The sequence below is a fragment of the Neltuma alba genome, unplaced genomic scaffold, assembly GCF_004799145.2.
Source record: "Neltuma alba isolate B1F8T4 unplaced genomic scaffold, ASM479914v2 tig00010344_pilon, whole genome shotgun sequence".
In the NCBI taxonomy this organism is placed as follows: Eukaryota; Viridiplantae; Streptophyta; class Magnoliopsida; order Fabales; family Fabaceae; genus Neltuma; species Neltuma alba.
In genome coordinates this window covers 75965-97064 of record NW_021635254.1, presented here as the reverse complement: position 1 = coordinate 97064, position 21100 = coordinate 75965, and the positions used below count along the sequence as shown (strand labels likewise).

The 21100-nt window shown below is 35.4% G+C and overlaps 2 protein-coding genes and 1 long non-coding RNA gene across 4 annotated transcripts; 1 reads left to right on the top strand and 2 right to left on the bottom strand.

Annotated features, from left to right (window-relative positions):
- Positions 1-449: 449 nt before the first annotated feature.
- Positions 450-7967, bottom strand: LOC114755862 (autophagy protein 5). Of its 2 annotated transcripts, none has more exons than XM_028944749.1 (9): positions 7643-7967; positions 6541-6785; positions 5415-5539; positions 4425-4491; positions 3653-3742; positions 2994-3081; positions 2301-2444; positions 1543-1674; positions 450-987 (listed from the first exon to the last, which is right to left on the bottom strand). In XM_028944749.1, the coding sequence occupies exons 2-9, from the start codon at positions 6640-6642 to the stop codon at positions 680-682; spliced, it is 1056 nt and encodes a 351-aa protein (XP_028800582.1). In that variant the 5' UTR covers positions 6643-6785; positions 7643-7967; the 3' UTR covers positions 450-679. The 2 variants fall into 2 exon arrangements, with proteins under 2 accessions (XP_028800582.1, XP_028800583.1); XM_028944750.1 differs by having other exon boundaries at positions 6541-6779.
- Positions 7968-10864: 2897 nt separating this feature from the next.
- On the bottom strand, positions 10865-14802 carry LOC114755868 (uncharacterized). Its single transcript, XR_003741362.1, has 3 exons — positions 14571-14802; positions 11810-14468; positions 10865-11729 (listed from the first exon to the last, which is right to left on the bottom strand). It is a non-coding gene; the product is annotated as an uncharacterized LOC114755868 (long non-coding RNA).
- Positions 14803-17521: 2719 nt separating this feature from the next.
- Positions 17522-19489, top strand: LOC114755866 (uncharacterized). The gene has a single exon (XM_028944755.1). The coding sequence runs from the start codon at positions 18025-18027 to the stop codon at positions 19117-19119; it is 1095 nt and encodes a 364-aa protein (XP_028800588.1). The 5' UTR covers positions 17522-18024; the 3' UTR covers positions 19120-19489.
- Positions 19490-21100: the final 1611 nt, after the last annotated feature.

Sequence of the window (21100 nt, the reverse complement as noted above, 5' to 3'; positions counted from 1 at the left end):
CACAGAGCAAAATAACGTTGCGCACTCTGAATAGCCAATTTCACTTTATAAGGTAGGACTAGTTGCTACTGTTGTTGATGACAGTAAGTTCATCTTAGGAATTTCTTTTCTAAAGGGATTTGACTTGAATGGAAAACGGGCCTGCCCAGGGCCATCCAATATGATACCAAATTCATTGGTGTTTACAGCTAGCATGTAAGCAGTCCAGTATTGAAATCCTTAAAGCAGTTCAGACTTCAGACTCAAATATACATACAGTGCCAACCTCAATGTCCGACGAGTACACAAACCTAACCTTGAACACCTACCTTATCACTGATTTAAAATTACATTACATTAATACAAACATGAAACACAGCATTTACACGCATGATGAAATAAGGAAAAATCCAAATTTTGAAGTACTATATGAAAAACTGAGGAATATCTGATATAGGAGGTCGAACGCATTGAAATGAAATAAATCTACACTTCCATGGAGAATCAGTACCGTTTCATTGGATTAGTTGATAAGGGATAAATTCATCCCCTTAACAAATAACATCTGCTATCGTAAAAAGGAGCAAACGAATAATGAAAAGAATGTAACTATAAATCGCTCTGTACATTGTATTTACAAAAGAATTGCATCTTTTGAGATCCTAATAAATATACGCCACTCAAATAATGAAAATTTCACCTACTGCTCAGTTCTGGCTTCTGAAACTTTCAAGCAGACACATATGTGAAGAAAATGCTCGGGATTTATTAGGTTGCTCACCACCCAAGAAAAGGGTATCTCCAATTTTGGTTCTATCCCTTGAATGCGAACAAGCTTGATTTCAGCATTCTCGAGTTGGGAGCAAAGTGAAACAGGATCACATGAATTTTCTCCCCCTTCTTCTGCACTTTGCTTGGTGCTTGGATCCCCCTCATCAGCAATGTTCCTTTCTGGGAAAAACTCCGGTAGAAGGTTTTCAACCGCATCTCTCAAGCTGAAGTACTTGCCTGTAGCGCAAGAGTAAATAGCACCAGATAGACACATGGGGCTAATTAGCACAAGATGATAAGAATGATAAGAAATGTGACAATTTGAAGGAAATGTTTGACACATGAGGGTTGGCAATGGAAATAATCCATCCCTACCAGGAGGTGGACAGAATAACCTCCAAGATGCCCTCATCATTCTTGACGAACCAGTGACCCGAGAGATGATTAGGTGAACTTTCAGTTAATGATACTTGATATGAATTTTATTGGAGACAGCATTCATATATGAGGCAAGAAAGAAGCCAAACCTCCTAATGAATCCCAAATTATCAGCACAATTTGAACTAACATTAATCCTAATAATAACTAATAAAATGAGAAGAACATACAGTACAAGAAGGAGGAAAAAACTTGAGCAAATGAAAGGAAACAAAAATTGTCAGATAAAAATCCTTTCAACAAAATGCAGCTTCCCATGAGTTTTTTTCTAATGATAAAAGAAATAATAAACATGGAAGATAAACAGTTTTAAGTTTAAAGGTAAACAAATATCCTCTATAAAACATGGCTTACCTTCTTCCTTGTGAACTTCAACAGGTCGATTTATATAAGAGACTTTGTCCCAGCTATCAATTGAAGGTACATTTTCAAAATCATCAAAATCCTCACTGACAGTCCATACATAGAGTCGAACAGGAATTCTACCTGAAAAAGGGTCATACTTTGTAATCAACGAAGTTTGAGAATGGTCAAAAGTACAAACTCGGCACCAATCCAAGTCAACAATTTTTTCTTAAAAAAAATCCAAATAGGAGTTATAAATCAGAAGATGATATTGATTAATATGCTATATTTTAAGGGAAAACCGAGTGACACTATGAATATAAGATCTCCGAAGAAAAGAAGAATAATGCAACAAGTTTCCCTAGTAACCTCTGAAATATATATGTAGATTCTACTGTGGTTTACGTAGATTGAAGCTCAAATCCCATCGTGTCAAAGTATAGGTACCAAGTTTACAACAAAAGCACACACCATTCGAAGGTTACAGATGAGTAGAAAATAGAATGATAAGGCAAATATGCAACGCTAGAAAGTCCAGGAATCATAGAAGTTCCAGGATTCCCTCTAATCAGGGCACCTTAAACCTATTTAATCCCATCATCTTATGGCAGCCAAAGTCACCATCAAACAGAAATATGCCATAAAACCCATCATTGTATCTAAGACCATAAAGGCAATGTCCCTAAACTTCCCTTGCAATCAGGCTTTACTGAGAGCCAACAAGTCACTAAGAATCATGCAAGAAGCAGCATGTCCATGGTGCTCACCTATCTTCATTTGTGCAGCCACATCTGTCTCCCCAGCACTTTGTTGAGATTTTTTTGCGTTTGAATCACTATGTGCCACAAATTCATCTTCAAAAGTTCCAAGCTTAAGCTTAAATGACACCCGTCGATAGGCATCCAAATTACCTGCAATGAAAATGAGTGTTGACAGATAACTAATAATCCAAAGCCGGTACAATGAGTGTTGACAGATAACTAATAATCCAAAGCCGGTACAACAGGTAAAACTACAAGCATACAGAAAAAAATTATCATATTGCAAACAAATATCTCAATATGTTTTAAACAGTGCTCTAACATGCTGCTGTGCATATACTATAAATAATATAGTGCCCAATAGAGTAAATGGAACACCAGGAAAAAGGTTGAAATTTAACGCCAAAAGAAGCATAATATCTTCCCTGCAAGACTGGTTAATGTAAGATGAGAATTAAGTTAATCATATCCCGCCATAAATTCCTTTAGGAACATAGCAAGGAAATTTTATGACTTCATAAGCATCAGGGAAGTTACTTTGTTGAAGAGAAAACTGAACTAAATCTAGTCAACAGAAATTCCTTTGGACCAGGGCTTTTCATTTGTAGAATATAAAACACTTAAATGGGATCTCAGAAAAATAAATAAACAGGCTTATGAAGAAAGTACTAACAACAAATATCTAGCTAGCTGACATACCCTTTAAAACAGATTGCCAGAGCTCCACCTGATCAGTTTGAGACATGTTCATGACATTCTTGCAGTTCCCAAGTATAATATATGCAGCCTGCAGGAAAAATTCAGTTAGAATATTGAAAACAAGAACAGTTAAAATTTCCCGTATTTTCAATTGGAAGAGACAGCAGTTTTAGGAATGCAAGCCGACATAAATTAGCATGCTCTTCTTTTTCCCCTTTGCCAACCGTAGTTTGCTCTTCACACTCATGGGACTTGACATACTGATATGCAGATTGATGGCAGACAACGCAGACACACAAATACTGTGAATAAAAAGTTGCATAGGAGAATTTGCTGATGATGATGTCAACTTGCTGAAAGAAATTCTCAATGGCACATGGATGGAACAAAGATCCTCTAGAATATTATACTCTGGCCGGGAAGAGAAACCAAAGACAAGGAATAATCCTCAAACATTCCAAATATTTACTCAACTTCAATAATAAAAGGTTAATATCCTAAGATAGATTTTATGCCTATATAAGTGCCTTTATATAAGCTATCTCAAAAACAACTTAGCAATTTAAATTTAGAAAGTTCCTTGAAGGAAAATGAAGCATATACACTACATACACTGAAAAAGTCTCAATGGCACAATATCAAGGAAAAAGAACACTAACCTCTTTCAATGAGTTGATAAAGCTCCACTTTACACTGTCTTCACTTTCACAGGGTAGCAATATATTACTTGGATATCCTCTGAAGTGTACCTGCAAAAAAGAGAGTAGAGAGAATCAGGTTAGAAAACTCATTGGAGTAAAGCAGTTTAAATTTCATACGAGCGTACTCAGATGCTCAACCTAACTTTATATTTACACCCCCCCCCTTCATTTCCCCTTCAACGCAACTCAAGCACTTCCATTAGATTTGGAAAATAGGCACTACCTCTGTTCAGAAAACAAAAACATTTATGTGAATGTGTAGGAACAACATGTATAAAATTTTATTGGCATTTCATGTACATTATGTTTGAATGACCCAAGTATAGAACGTTACATGAACAAACTAAAACACTATCAAGTTGACAAATCTCCCCAAATAATAGTAGAGAGAATCAGGTTAGAAAACTCATTGGAGTAAAGCAGTTTAAATTTCATACGAGCGTACTCAGATGCTCAACCTAACTTTATATTTACACCCCCCCCCCTCATTTCCCTTCAACGCAACTCAAGCACTTCCATTAGATTTGGAAAATAGGCACTACCTCTGTTCAGAAAACAAAAACATTTATGTGAATGTGTAGGAACAACATGTATAAAATTTTATTGGCATTTCATGTACATTATGTTTGAATGACCCAAGTATAGAACGTTACATGAACAAACTAAAACACTATCAAGTTGACAAATCTCCCCAAATAATAGGTTCGTGAGACATTTGGAAAGTCCTTACTGTTAAATTCCAAGGTCGTTCAGGCTCCACACATAACAGATCAAAAAGGACTCCAGTTGGAATATACCTGCATGAGAGATGACAAATAAACAATTGTAAGAGTTCAAATTCAACATTCTATGAATGGTAAAGATGGCAGTTCGATAGCCATGAACAAATATGCAGTGCCAACAAAGGTATTGATGGAAAAGGAATACAAATCGGAACAATTTTTTTTTCCCCAACAAAAGGTAGTGATAAATGCTAAACCACTTTATTTCCCAACTAATACCACATGGATTTACCGTGAAGAGAAGGTACAAAAATGTTAACTCATGATTGAAGAGAAATAAATTGAACACAGCCATCTAATTTTTAATATGACGGAGTATACACTCATATAAATAATAAAGACTCCAACTCCCTGCAAGCTTGCTTCCAGGGAGACGTTTTAACATGATGTCAGTCTGTCAGAAGTTAATTTTAGTCTGTCTCTGGACTAAAGTGCAATCCATCTGAATATTCTTTTGCTTTAATTGTCATTCTGGACAAGTCCATCTAGTAATATTCCTTTTAACAAGTATCATCGCACAGGCAGCTATTAAACTGTAACAATGACACAGAACTGACGTTGTGCATAATTAGATATATTGAAATGTAAAATATGATTTTGACAAATAGAAATCCAGAGTCAACTTTCCTCATATTTACAGGTTTTTCTTCATAAAATAAGATTACATTATGAGAAGAGAAACATAAAAAGAGAAAATATAAAGTCCTACTAGGGTAATCAAACAAGGAGAAGGCTTGAATGACAATAATATATTTAAATTTGACTATAACCAATTTGAACCAGCAATCATGCGCCAAATGGTCCATTCCATTCACAAAGAAGTAATTTAAAGCATGGAAAACGAGGCAAAGCAATGGTGAAACTTGATGCAAAAGATTTGCTGTTAGGTATATTGTCATTTGAGTTTGCGATTTTATGAATGAATAATTACAACATACCATTTCAAAGGCAATCCTTTGTATTCAAACCAAATTGTATCTACTCCAGGGGGAAGTGTAGCGCTGAAATAAGGCTTTATGATAGAAATCAACAAAGGCAAGTATCCTCTCCGAGGAGCTAAAACCTGATCCCACAAAAAGATATATATTTTTGATTAAATTCAGATACACTCATACATATCCTGAAAACGTTATATCAAAGCTGTAGTTAAAATAACACCCATGCAGGAAAGATTTATCATGTTACATAAAACATGTGTTATTCATTTGCATCCACGTTTTTCTTATTCAAGAAAATATAGTATTTTTCAACAAAATCACCAGGAGATGTCCTAAATAAAAAAGGCAGTGAGGTGCGTGTGCCTCTGAAAATTAAACCCTTTTTGCTACATAACAATTTTTTTGTCATCAATAGGGGAATAAAAGTATATACAAACCAATCAAACAGTTAATCAGTTCTTGACGGATTAGAAAAGGGTTCAGTTTGTCTACAGAGTTGACAGTATTGAAGGACCAAAATAATGAGGATGAGAACTTTTCCATTAAAAAAGGACCAAAATAATGAGGATGTGAAAAACAGCCGCAAAAGATTTTATGCAACAAGTAGTGTTTTAGTTCAAACTTACTAGAGCAGAGTCAATGACTTAATTACTTTTGTTGTTCACATTATAAAAATATTCATCTTATAAAGAAAGACAACTCAGTGGCAATCATAATTCACCAAATACATAAACACCTATAATTTACCCCTGCACGAAATGCAAGAAAAGACAAAATTACATGTAGCCTAAAATGCATTGAGCTAGCACTTCAGGTAAGGCACGGGACCCACAAGATTTTATAGATATATAGACATAGATTAGCATCAGTAAATCTCCAGTAAAGCTTGATCAAGAAGCACAAAAATGTAAGGTCTGAAGGGATGCTGAGGCAGCAAGAAACCGAGGTTTTTTTTTTTTTTGGGGGGGGGGGGGAGTCTGTCATAAATAAGTTATAGAATAGTTTTCCAGAAGATGTTAATACAAGAAACCAAGATCAGGCAAAGTAAAAGCTCGAGATGAAAAGGAGACCTTTCAAATTCAATAACAAAGATAAAAGGTATTTTGGGGAAAAGGAGGCAGAATACCAGGGCAGGTGGAGGAGGAGGGAGAGTGGTAACTTCAGATTCATGGAGATGAATCTGAAGAGGAATGGCCCCGTCCCATACATACTTTTGTGCATCCGTCATCTATTCCTCTTCAAAAATGGGGCTCGTCTCCCCCTCCCTCTATGCACTTCTTGATACAATTTAAATGTGTCCCAGTTGCCGGAGAAGTGGATATATATACTGTCTGCTGTACAAGAGTGAATTGTGATGGCGGGGGTCTGAAACTGAAACGAGTATTGCATTAGTAGGAGATTAAAAGAAGATCAAAAAACTTCTTTGTTATATGAGTTGATGAGCTAAATAGACCAACATATGAGTTTAACCCATTTTCACAGCTCTGCCAATCACAAAAGTTAAAACCATGCTAAGAATCACTGGGGCAGCAAGAAAGCTCTGAACAGAATTTGTACACAATACCCAGCTAAAAACGCTAAGCATCCAGGCAATGAACAGGATTAGCACTCAATTTTAAGCTAAAAACAATATGACCGGTTTTAAAAATGACTAGGACAGCAGGCGATATCTGAAAGAGTTTACACCAAACTTACAAGCTAGAAATCAAGTTGAAACTATACTTCACAACTCAGACAGTGAACAAGCTAGGAAGATTTAGACTGAAATACAAGTGATAACTGTAGCAAATACTTGAAGAAAGCCTAACGAATCACAAATTTCATATCCAAAAGACCAAAATTGCAATAAACCGAGACACGGAAACATTCAGGCACGCTGACATTTAATATCAGATCCATTTAGGCAACACAAGCACCAGCATTCGGATTTGCAATAATAATTTTTTATCCACAATCACGACATACGAGCAAATAGAGACATATCAAGCTCGCTATATCTAACAGAAAAACAAATTACAACAATGACAAAAGACTGCAAGCAGAATTCACTTTATCTTCTTTATCCAAAACAAAACGATAGCAAAATCCATAACAGATAACACATAAAGTCCACTCAGATCATCATAAAGCACCCCAAAAATCCCTTCCTCACTGAACCAAGTCAAAAAGGAGAAACCAAAATACAAGCGTGAAAATCAAGGAAACCCAAAATACAACACTGAATATACCTTTCTTCAGTTGACTCCAAAGAGCTTGAAGAACGACAGGGACCGCAGACTGATGCGCTGGATTACTTGTTTTTCCCTTGATCCACTGTCTCTTTTCCTTCGGTTCTATGTGCTATATCGTTCCCAGTGGCGCTATCACCCCACGTCGCGACAAAAGCGAGAAATTGGAGCTGAGCCGAGGCGAGGCAGGCGTAGACCACGAGTAAGCTTCGAACTTGGAATTTGGAGTGATCAGGGGAAGGGGAAAAGAGGAAGTGCCGTCCCCTCACTCCTCCCAATTCTGCAGGAAGCCGGTGAATCTGCGATTGTTTGTTTGCTCCAGAATGCCTTCACGGTCCAGATCCTTCTGTGTTTTTTTTTTTTTTTTTTACTATTCTGCGTCAGCTACTTGCCTACTTGGGGTTTTTTCTTCAAATAAAAAAGGCAAAAAAGCTAACAGGAAAATCCCTAGCCTTTTTAGAGTGTATAATACTCCTTCAATCTTTAATATAAGACTTATTTTATTAATTTGATTAGATTAAAGAGTTAGATAAGTTATTTAATTATAAGAAATATGATATATTTTTCCTAAAACATCATAATTATCTTCCTTAATATCCTTTCTTCCTCTTCTACTTGATTATGGTTGAGGAAGTATCTATAAGGGTAATTTAGAAAAAATTAATAAATATGAGAAATAGGTCTTATATTTATGGATAAAAGTAAATCAATAATTAGATCATATATTAAGGACGGGAGGAGTATCATTTTGGGCTTTTGCTTTCTAACACAAGGAGTGTTTGGTAACATAACTTTTCGCAAAATGAGACAAATTCCTTCGTATATTTACTTCGTATACAGTAAAAGTATTTTTAAAATTATAGTTTAGTTTCTATCCAAATATCTCACAAAAGAACCCTTGAGAATCAGGCATGAGGATTTGGAGATTCGACGCAGAATTTTTGGACTAGGAAAAACCTCGTTATTTTTTGGACGAAAGGGGAAAAATACCCATGAACAATTAGCATATGTGCAGCTAGCACCATAAACAAACCGTGGGTCCAAATATGCTCATGATGATTTCAAAAGGGTTCTGTTTTATCATAGTCGATAGACCCAAAAAAACATCCATCGATTTTGAGCTGTGGGTCCCATTTTCCCGTCCATGTGTCATCCAGGCTGGCTTGTAACACTGAAATAAATTGTTATTTGAACATCAAATATGGCAGGTGAGGAGAAAGCATTGAAGGCAGCATCAAAGACTGATATCTCTACCATTAAAGTCGAAACCCAACTTTTCTGAAGCCATTATTGAGGTCCAAGGTTACGATTTAGTGGGTTCACAGAATGAAGTGGTGAGAAAGAAGTAGATGGTGTCTTCATCTTCTTCGACAATAACGAGAAGTAAAAGGAGAGTGGCTTTGATGAGGGCACCAAGTCATGAGGATAATTACGAACGTCCGACAAGATACTGCCACCATAGGTTGGTGGCTAGAGGTGGAAACAGGCCAGGCGTCACCCTTAACAGGCCTGGCCTGTGGTGAGGCCTATTAGTCTGAGCCTGGCTTGCGGCTTGTGAAAGGCCTTTTAATTGGCCTGAATCTAGCCTGTAATCAGGCCTGTTTTTTTACCAAATTTTAAACACACATAAATCAATTCAAAATTACAATAATTCAACCTAATTTATCTAAAATGCAAACAAAAAGTATGAAATTATCAAATTAACACAATTTGTAAAACATGCTCCCTTAGGCCCAAAAAAAATCTAATATGAAAAATTATTAGAAAACATAATTTCACTCTGATATAAAAATATCACTTCATCCTATCTCTAGTATAAAAATTAATTGATGACTAGATCTAGTTTAAAATATGAAACATCCTTAATCCCTTTTATATTTTAAATTTATCATTTATTCAAACTAATTTACTAACAAAATGATATTTGATCTTGTTGTTACACATGGTTGTTTTAAAAAAAAAAAATACATTTATTATAATTTATTTATTTATTTAAATTAATTAAGCAACTACTATAATAAGAATTAGATTGAGCACATGTATATACAGTCTAAAACATAATAGGTCAATTCTATATATATATATATTCTATATAAGATTAATATGAAAAGTATGGATCAAATAAATGAATGATGCTTTTATTTTTTTTAATGCATTTATGTTTTCTTTCTTTGTTCAAATATGTGTCATTATACATACATCAATTATTTTTATTATAGAGAATGAAAATGAAATGAAGCATGCAATAGGCTATAGATAACACATTTATGTGGGTGGAGTTTTCTCAATTAACCAATCAGAATAGCAAATTCCCTCCTGTCAATTTACAATTTTAACCCACAAAAAAAAAGATAACAGGCCCAAGCCGCTTGACAGGCCTCATAGGCTTACTATTAGGTCTAAACTTAGTCTAATAAAGTAAACAGGCCTTTTTACAGGTCTGAGCCTGGTCTGATATCTAAATAGGCTAGGTCAGGCCAGGCCACAGACTCCTGACAGGCCGCCTGGCCTATTTCCACCCCTATTGGTGGCTCCACATTGGACAGCATGTACAGAAAGTAACCTTGGGAGGAGGTTCTATAGGTGTCGACACTACTACCACGTAAGAAAGTTAGCATTTTCAATTAGATTGGTGTTTTGATATTGATTAGACGGTGGTTATGAACTTTGACAGGATGGGGGTTGTGGCTACTTCGCTTGGCACGATGATGAGTTCAATAAGAGGGCAAACATTGTGATTAAGCAGCTATTGGATGATATTGACAAATTGTATGATGAGAATTCCATGATCTGAAGAGCAAACGATGGTCGAAGGTTGTGTAATGAGGTTGATGCAATCCATGGAGAATTGAGGAAGCTAACATGTAGGACTCAGACAAGGGAAAGTGAAGTAAGAAAGGCTGAAAATAAATTGAAAATTGTTGTGGCTGTATTCATGATGACATGGGTATGGGTGGTGATTTTGTATTTGGGAAGGTAATTAGTAATTTGAGAGTGAACAAGTGATAGTAGAAAATGTAAGAATGTATGAGTTAACTATTGATTAGTGGTGTATTTCCTGTTTGGTTATCAATGAAAGTATTTGAAAGGTTATGATTATTTTGGTAAAAAAGCATGATGGAAAATTTTGTATTTTGATTTAAAAATCTTAAGATTGAAAACAATCTATTAATATATTAACAACAGAATTGAAGCAAGCTGAAGCAAATGAGACATACAAAATAAATCAAAAATATATGGACATACACAATAGACCATAAACATTTGTCATACAAATGTCATCCTAAAGGTCAAAGTGAGACCAAATATTGGAAAATGAAGCGTGGCATTGGCAACACATTGCCTCTGACATACAAAAAAGACCACAAATATCTGTATACATCCCAAGACAAAGTCAAAGTCACCAAAAAGAAAGGGATCCCTTATGCCATACACTTCATTCAAAATATACCCTATATGTCACTATTAATTATGTAGATAATGACAGCATAGCAGGCTATATATCAAAGTTGTTTGATCTGCTCCTAGTTGTATTTCCAACGAAGCTCTGTCTCTGTGCAAGGAGTTGTGAAGTTATAATACTTGGGTTTCCTCTCCATTGGAGACCTGGGGGCCTAATGGGAGTTCAGATGGTTGTGTGTTGAAATTAATCCTTCTACAACCATGTGGTTGATTTGACTCAGTACCCCGTGTCCTTCTCAATTCCCTCTGATTTGGTATTAGGAATTTGGTCTGGGGTTTAGGATAATGTTGCAGATATTCTTGTGGGGTTGCCTCATGAAGCACAATTTCTGAACTCATTCTAGGCTGCATGAATAAAGAAATTTAGATATCAATAATGGTGACTCACAAATTGAAGAATTCTCCCTGTATTTTCATCAATTCTCAGACCCATTCTAGTGACCACTCTTGATTTGTACACACTTCTTGTCTGAGGCTTAGGTTGTTGGGAGAGAGATGGAGGCTATATTGATGGTTGGAAGAGAGATTGAGGGTGTGTTGATGGTTGGGAGCGAGTGGGTGATTGTGGCTCATTTTGCTTTCTTCTATTCTTCCTTGGTTAAGGGGCAGCACTTAAAGGAGGTGCCTGCAAAACAAAAGGTTCGAATGGAGTCAACAAATACTAATTAACAATTAAACTTGAAAAAAAATAGAAAGTATCATTACCTCTTTACACGTGTGCGACAGTAACTACATCTCACTATGCGACCTTGTTTGCTCAACTTCTCAAGTTGAGGGGCTTGTTGCTGAGTATTTTGTTCTGCATTCTAGGTAGACATACCCTTGTTGAGCCTCCTCTGTGATTCTTCCATTCTCTTTCTCTTTTTCCTAGGTCTTCCAGGCAAGGCAGAAATAGATGGTGGCTGCATTGGGAGGAATTTGTCCATATCCCAGAATTGTCTGCCCCTAACTGGCTAGAAGTTTGTCCTATAGCTAGCTATATAGGTGTCTATATGGTAGTAATGGGAGATTTGGGAAAAGGGATCTATTTTTGAGTGATACATTGCATAAATTGCATGTTGGCATGGGATTCCAGTTGAATCCCATGCCTTACATGTGCACATCTCCCTATTAAGATACATAGTATGCTTATCTTGTCCCCCACTTACCTCATAACCTTCATCCCCATTGAAAAAGACTCTACAATGAACAGATAACAACCTATTAGCCTCAAATAACCCCAACCTTCAGCTGTAAATACCATTCTAGTTGTTCATATTGGTTTCACCCTCAACCCATTTCCCCATCATCTTCAACCTAATGCCATCAAACATCCTAATCACTGGAAGATATCTATACCCATCAATCCAGGAGTTGAAGCTCTCACTAATATTATTGTCTACCATCCAAGACTTGCATCTTGGGGTAAAGAATGCTCTTACCCAAGTAGTTAGATTATATGTTAGTGTTGCAGCTGCTGCTTGTTTGTGTAGTGCACCAAGAGCTTTCATGTTGTCATTGAACTCTTCTACAAAAGAACTCCATGCACAAGTAAAAAACTTTTTCTTTAACTCAACGCCCCTCCAAGTTTTGCTCCAATTAGCATATATATGTCTTGCACAAAATCTATGCTCTGCCTTAGGAAGCACATTAGTGACAGCATTGTCCAATCCCTAACAACACAAGTTAATCAGTCATACATTGATGTCAAAGTTTATAAATAATCAACAATAATAATATAGTTACCTTCTGCATGTCTGACATAATGGTTAAAGTAGAACCAGACCTCAAGACCAATGAAATTCGCAACCATTCAAGAAACCATTCCCACTAAAGACCATTTTCCTTTCAACTAGTGCAAATGCTAATAGATAGAGAGCATCATTGGCATCGATCTCAACAGCAGTAAGTAACACTCCCTTTGATTTACCTTTAAGAAAAGTGCCATCGAGCCCAGTTAATGGCCTGCATGCTTCTTTCCACCCAACCTACAAGTTTAACAGATTAATATAGCTAGCAAATAAATTTAGAGATTAAAAATAGTGAAAATTTGATGATCACCTGCCTTAAAAGCATTGAAACAGAGATATATCCTTTTAAAAACCCTTCTACCTTGCTTTAGTGCCTCATTACTCAACTCCATACTTAGATCTGATCCTGGATTTGGGATTCTCAATTCATTGCAGTAAGCCTCTAACTTTGCAAACTAATCCTTAAAGCTACCTGCCATGTCATCCATGATCTTCCTCCTTGCTCTCTTATACTTGTGTATACTAACATGGACCTTAAACTCATGCTCAACCTCCTTCTTCATCTCATTGATCTTGAAATGAGGGCTCTCTTGGGCTTTTTCTTTGAAATGTTCAGCTAACCACTGCACGAAGGCTCTAGGGTTTTTATACATCATAGCACATCTATGCTCTGGACACAAGGTCTTCACCATGAAACCAACTTGTTGCCCATCCCGTGAAGCATACAACATAAAAGGACATCCCTCTTCGCACACTACCTTTACCAATCTTTTATCACTCTTAGCCATTCTCAGGTTTACTCCTTTAGTTATTGCATGTCTATCCAAAGCCCTCTTAAGGTCCTGCTTGTCCACAAAGGTCATGCCCAACATGAAGAAGGGCCTGCTAGCTGAGCCCACTAATTGACACCCTCTCTTACTTCTTCTAGAGGCCCAATATCATATTGTGGGCCTTCCTCCTCATCCTCACTTTCATCACTAGCTTCAACTTCTAAATCTGACTCAACATTCTCCTCTGTATTAGAGCTTGCATTTTCTGCCACATAACTTACATCTTCACTATCAGAATCTCCTGAAATCTGCTCCTCATCCTCGATTTAAAATCTTGCACTCTCACCTGGAAAAACTAGGCCCTCACTAGAACCCCTCCCACTCTCATTTACATCATCAACACTCTCGTACACTTCATTTACTTCATCAACAGGGTCCACATGTTCAGTTACCTTACCAACATTGTACATAACCTCATTTATATCACCAATATCCACAAGTTCATTAACATCATCAACAGAGTACCTAATTTCATTTATATTAGGACTAAATTTCCCCTCTCTATCATTATCATCGAAATCATCTAACACATCAATGTCTTCTATAACCTCTTATTCCTCACCTCTGTCATTCGCGTCATTTTGCCCTCTCTCATTTTGCCCACACCATCCGGTATCTCCTATACTATCCCCTATGCTGTTATGTCCCCCTCACAAATGAATCTTCGTTTGTTCCCAAGTTCTTTTTTCAAGAATATAAATTTCTCTGTACTTAATAACCAACCTTGCATGCTTCTCTTGTAGCAGTTCCTCCCCATTTTCACCCTTTGTATCAGCATTGACCATCCCTTTCGAATCCATTACACTGTCAATAACAAAAATAATACAAAAAATCAATCAAGGGCTTCAATGACATTTCACTGTACACACTAGAGAACAACAATTTCTGGGTCCCAACGATGCTTACCTGTGATCTTCCTCAACCCGTAACCCTAGTAGAATCTTATCACTTGTGTTCGCTAAAATTACGCCTTCAGAATCTTTCCCTCCCTCTCACTTTCTTGCTTCATTCGATTCTCTCAACATCTTTTTCTATCAAGAGCCATTGTTTTCATTGCCGCTCTCTTCATTCCAATCGCGTTCTAACTGTGCCCTCTTCTCCTCTTAATACTTACTCGTCTTTTCCTATTCGCACGTGGTCTCCCTTCTTCTTCTTTTTTCCAACAGGGCAACACTTTTCTCTCCATCAATATGATTTCCCTTCTGGTCAAATAAAAATAATACGACTTAGTAAGCCACGTGTACACTCAGCTTTGCCACCTTACCCTTTCATTTTGGTCAAACCTTTCAACCACGCAGTGTTACAAGTCAACCTGGATGACACATGGATGGGAAAATGGGACCCACAGCTCAAAATCGACGAACATTTTCTGGGTCTAACGGCTGTGGTAAAACAAAGTCCTTTTGAAATCATCATGAGCATATTTGGACCCATGATTTGTTTATAGTGCCAGCTGCACATATGATAATTGTTCATGGGTATTTTTGCCCTTTCACCCTTATTTTTTGGGCCCAATAATTCAACTGGACATAAGACCATACATTACATGATATTTTTTTAAGAAAAAAGAATAATCCATAATAATAATAATAAGTTGTATAATAATTGGTTATGAGAAAAATCTATATAAATTGATTGCCAGCAATGCAAATGGCAAGTTGCTGGTCTCGAGTTTGAAAAAGGAAAAGAAAGGGATGCAACTTGGTCTATGAGTTTGATCACTTACAAGACATTAACTACTAGGAACTTGGTTAATACCACTTTTGGTACTCTGATTTTTAATATAAGAACTAGTTAATTAATTTGAGTGGATTAAAAAAATTAGTTAAGTTAATTATTTATAATAAACAGGTATTGTCTTTCCTAAAATATTATTGGTTAAAACTACTATTATTATAATAATGACCCTAAGAAAAAAAATAAATATGAGAGATAAAATTGATTAGAACTTATATTTAGAATCAAAATAAAAGTCAAACGAGCTCTTATATTAAAGACTGGAGGTCGTATAAGAGTTAATTGACTAATTTGAATAGATTAAAAAAATTAGTTAAGTTAGTTATTTGTAATAAATAGGTGTTGTCTTTTCTAAAATATCTTTGTTAATCAAGTATATTGATTAGAATTACTATTATTACAAAGTCTATTTTAAGAAAAAAAACGAATAAATATAAGAGACAAAGTAGATTTGAGTCTTATATTTAAAATTAAAATAAAAGTCAAATAAACTCTTATATTAAACATCAGAAGTAGTATTATTTTTAGCTTCTAAAATTTGAAATTTGTTATTTGATTTTGGTTTTGAAATTTAAACTTATTTTAAGTTTGATTCTTGAAATTCAAAAAAATAGTTTTAATCTCTAAAATTTGATTTTATCTTCATCTGTTTTTTAAAAAAATTTGTTCCTAAAATGAAGTTTTTAATTCTTGAAAAAAGAATCAAAACAAAAACAAGTTAAATTTTAACAGCGAAATTATAACACTATCCACTTAACTTAGTTTGCTCAACCGTGTAAACCAATTTATTTTTTTAACTTAAAATTAAATAAAAGTACAAAGTAAAAACACTTCAGTGTCATTTAGGAAGGAGGGGTTTTTAGGAAAATTGTAACAAGGTTCGATTTAAAAAAATTAAATACAAAAAAATTTCTTAAAATTATTAAATTAATATGAAGTCTGAAGAGATTTTATTACAATAAATTTTATTTATTTAATTATCAAAATACTTTTTTTAAGTATACAATGGTAATTTAAAATGTAATAATTAATAATTATCGTGACAGATATTGACAAGTTATATATTATATTTTTGTAATGTGGTGAGAAAATATATTGTTAATACCTATCATGATAGTTATTAATTATTACACCTTAAATTGTTAATGAATGTTTTTTCAATTGTCAATATATTCTTTAAAAAATAAAAATAATTTGATAACTAAACAAATAAAATTTCTTACAATAAGATTTTTTGAGATTTTAAAATGATTTGATAATTTTAAAAGATTTTTTTGTATTTAATTTTTGGGATAATTAATAGGCAAGTCCTTATAGTCTTAATGGGTTTTTAATGAGGTCCCTGTAATTTTTTTTCTTTTTATCAGGTTCTTATACTTTCACATGTTTTTAATCAAGTCCTTATAATTTTTTTTCTTTTTATCAGGTTCTTATTGTTTTACTTTATTTTTAATTAAGTCCTTGTAGTTTTTATTCTTTATTCTATAAATAATAATATTCTAAAAATAAATTATCATAAAAATCTTATGTTAATATTCTTTTAAATTTTTAGTTAAACGAATATATTATTTATTTTTCAATTCTGATTTTTATAATTATAAAATTTAAATTATAATAATAAAATTTTCTAAAATTAGAATATAATTATAAATAATTTATATTTAAGTATAATTAATTATTATGATTAATTATTAATTACTAAATGATTACATTAATTATTTTGTCCAATTATATAATATTAGTTTAAAATGAAATTAATTTTAAAGAATAAAGTTAATAAATAATTTTTTAAAAATGACAAATGACCTAATTAAAAAATAAGTGAAATTATAAGGATCTAATAAAAAGAAAAAAAAATAGAGGGACCTAAGTAAAAACATGTAAAATTAAAAGGACCTGATAAAAAGAAAAATTTTTATAAGGACCCAATTAAAAATTAAATGAAACTATAAAGATCCGGAGATTAATTATCCCTTAATTTTTTGGAGTGGGATATTGTTGCAATTTTTTCTTGTTTTTAGGATCCAACTTTACATTAAACGGAGCTTTAAGAAATTTTCACGTTCCATTTCCTTTAATTTGAGCGTGAAGAACCAAAACTCACGAGCGGGACCCGCAGCCGATTTGCAGTAGTTCTTGGTGTAATCATTGATAAATTCCAGGTTCTGAACAAGCCGACGCCATAAACGATTCTTGCGTCTCAATGCCTCATGATCCTTCTCAACAGTCAACTCTTTCACTAATTCTTAATCAAATCCTTCGTTCGTCTGCATTTGTTATCACGTTCCCATCAGCTCGTTTGCAATTTTTACCTTCATTCCCAAGCCATTAACTCTCCTCACCAACTTTGACCCCAACCCTAGCACCTCCCCGGGATTTTTTTTTTTTAAAAGTAGAATTTTTGTTTTTTCCCCTCTTCAGATCTCTGATTCTCACTTCATTTTCTATCTCCCATGGTATTTCCTAGAAATTGCGTTACGTCTCTCAATTCTCTTTATAAATTTTCGCACAATAGTTCGGTGAAGAAGTTCGGCCATTTTCTCGGATTCTATGCTTCGCAGGCCCGATAGATAGATGTGACTTTCGGAGGGATCTGGGAACCCCGAAGGACGCGTAGAAGGCGATGTTTGGGGCCATACAGTTGGGTTTGTTCGCGGCGTGTGTGGTGCTTTTTGTGCCGATGGGTATGGCAGGCTGGCATTTGAGCCGAAACAAGATGCTCTTCTTCAGCGGCGCCCTGTTCATCACTCTCGCCGTCGGTGTTCACCTTACTCCTTATTTTCCTTCAGTTTCTGATTTCGTCACTTCTGTGTCTTCTATCGTTGTTTTGGACGATCGCGATTCTTGCTTTTCTTTGCTGCACGAAATTGATTGGGAAGTGAGGGCTAGCAGCAACTATGATCCTTTGAATAATAATTCTGTAAATTACGACAAGTCTTGGTATTGGAGGCGATCTAGTTCAGTTGATTCTTGTGAGTTTCAGAAGTTGAATCGGCCCGATGTTGCGGATTTGCTTAATGGGTCGTGGGTCATGGTGGCGGGTGATTCCCAATCGCGGTTCTTCGCGCTTTCGTTGCTAAGTTTGGTTTTGGATTCACAGCAAATGGAATCGGCTCGAACATCGTTGTTTAGGAGGCATAGCAATTATCAGATCGTCGTTAGTGAGATTGGGATGAAATTGGATTTCATATGGGCACCTTATACAAGCAATTTAACTGATTTGGTAATGGGTTTACGTGAAAGTCGCAATTACCCTGATGTTTTGGTAATGGGTTCCGGTCTATGGGATATGCTTCACATAACAAATGCTTCAGATTATGGCATCTCGCTACAATTGCTAAGGAGCTCGATAACGTCACTTTTGCCTACCTCCCCAGAATTTGGCACGGAGGGATCGACAACAGGTTCTGTGTCGGCTAGATCATCACACTTGTTTTGGCTTGGCTTGCCGACTTTGATTAACTCCATGTTGAATACAGAGGAGAAGAGGGAGAAGATGACAGATGTTATGAGAGTTTCGTATGAGAGAGAACTTAAAAAAAGCCAGATTTTACAGCAGTTTGGTGGTCCCTTTCAACTACTAGATATAGGATCACTGAGTTGGAATTGTGGGATCCGATGCACAGATGATGGGATGCATTATGATGGAGCTCTCTATGAAGCAGCGGTTCATATTTTGCTGAATGCATTGCTAATTGTATCTCATCAGAAGCTCTGAAGCATTGGTTTTCTGCTAGAGGCACCCAGCTCCCTTCAAGGGATATACGGTAGGATAACAATTTTGATTGTTAGAGGTTGAATTTTCTGTCCTAGCTTGATCTTTGTCTGATGTTATTGTATATTTCTAATTTTTGTCCTGGGGCCATAGAATTAATTAGGTTAGAGTTGCTATTGTTGCAAATCACATGTCACATTCTTTTTGTTTCTTTGTATTGCTCCTCTGGACGCTAACAGATCATGTAGTCTACAGTTACATAAGCTGGTAGTATAATTTCACATCAAATTCTCATGTCGAGAAATCTTAAATTTCTGTATACACAGTTGATATATGCTTTCCTTTAAAATAAACATCCATTTCTAGTGGTTTATCCACCCGGCTAACTAGAATATTGACGTTTGTCGTAGTCTATTTCCTAGCATTTTTGTTTCAGATGTGAATATATGGTGCATCTGGGATTATTGTGTTTTTCGCAACGCATACAGCTTCACTTCTTCTATCTCTTGACTTGAATTTTGCAGATTTTGCTACTTGTGTGGTCATATCATGTTTAATGCCTTTTACTTATTGCTGATTTGCTTCTCATAAGTCACTGTAGCTGTTCTATCATTGTTCGATATCATTATCTTCCTTTAGTTTATGACCACTGTATATCCCTTTAAGATAGATATATCTGAGCTGCTTACTGTTATATGTCATTACTCTCTAGGAACCCTAACAGTGAGTCTCAACCATTCTCTTCTGTTAGGCTGAGGTTGTAACATACTCAAGTTGAAGCTTGGTTCTGACACAATTGCACATCCAACATGTCTTGCTTCTATCTTAAGCAGGACATGCTATATCAGTTCATAGGTATATGATGAGGAAGTGATAATAGCCAAAGTTTTAGATATAAAGTAGAAATACGTACTAAAAGATTATAGTAGTATGCTAATAAAGTCTAGTAGTATATTAAGTAAATGAGTTTCTTCTCATTTCAAGAAAGAAAAAATATCGTTGGAGGAATTGATATGGATTGGGTGTGAGTTTTTAGGCCCTTGAGTCTGACGGTGACTTCTAGTAGCTACTTTTCATATATTTGGGGCGGAGAAGGAAGAGAGAATGGAAGTCGATCAAAAAGGCATTTTGGTTTATGTTGACTGGAATTTCATGTGTCATATAGGCCTGGCTCAAACGGTATAGGAAAGAGGGTTAAAATTAAATATCGTATTGGTATATAGAAGGATAGAGTGAAGCTGATGAAAGCTTACCAAAAGTAGAAAGCCTTCCAGAATTAGGACCAATTCCGTCTCCGAGTAATTACTGGGGCGTTTGGTTTTTATGTAGTCTCAAAATTGATGACCAAATTGCACTAGAACATGATCAATGTAATTAAATACTCTGACAAGTTGCTCTGAAAAGCCTAGTTCATCTCAAACCCTAAATATTTTTATCACCGATTTTTCAATATTTCGCTAACACGTTTGATTCTTCCTCCGCGCCCCCCCCCCCCTCTGCTTTTTGCCAGACACTTTTGGTTCTCTGAATAAAAATTTACAGGTACAATATGCATGCCAATCATTTAATCTTGATCGAAGATATACACTAGCGTTTAATTATCTGTTTCTGTAAGATGGAAAAAGAAAGTTGTTTATTCAAATGCAAATACGTATGCTATAACTTTCATCGGCTTAAATCCAGCAATAAGAGTTACGTTTATCTATGGTCGATATTAGCGTAACAGTGTGAAAGTAATATATAACCTTTCATTCGTTTGCGTGTGGGCTAAGATAATAGCATGCTCTTCTTGAGCTCAGAGCAATCAAATACTGAGATTGGTATAATAGCAGCTCATTACAAACATGGCTATGCTTTGGGAACTCGCCAACGTGGGATAGCGTCACCCAGTAGCACCTTTAATAATTAGCGTGAAGGCTGCGTTCATCCATTAACTTACCTAACATTCGTTGCCTAACCAGACATGAAAGAGAGACCAACAAAA

What these genes read in the sequence shown, in the direction of transcription:
- LOC114755862 (XM_028944749.1), bottom strand. Translation starts at nt 6,642, where the DNA reads ATGACGGATGCACAAAAGTATGTATGGGACGGGGCCATTCCTCTTCAG. An exon ending in CTCCTCCTCCACCTGCCCTG is followed by an intron (nt 5,540 to 6,540) that starts GTATTCTGCCTC and finishes TTGTGGGATCAG; the next exon opens with GTTTTAGCTCCTCGGAGAGG. An exon ending in AACGACCTTGGAATTTAACA is followed by an intron (nt 3,743 to 4,424) that starts GTAAGGACTTTC and finishes TCTTTTTTGCAG; the next exon opens with GTACACTTCAGAGGATATCC.
- LOC114755866 (XM_028944755.1), top strand. Translation starts at nt 18,025, where the DNA reads ATGTTTGGGGCCATACAGTTGGGTTTGTTCGCGGCGTGTGTGGTGCTT.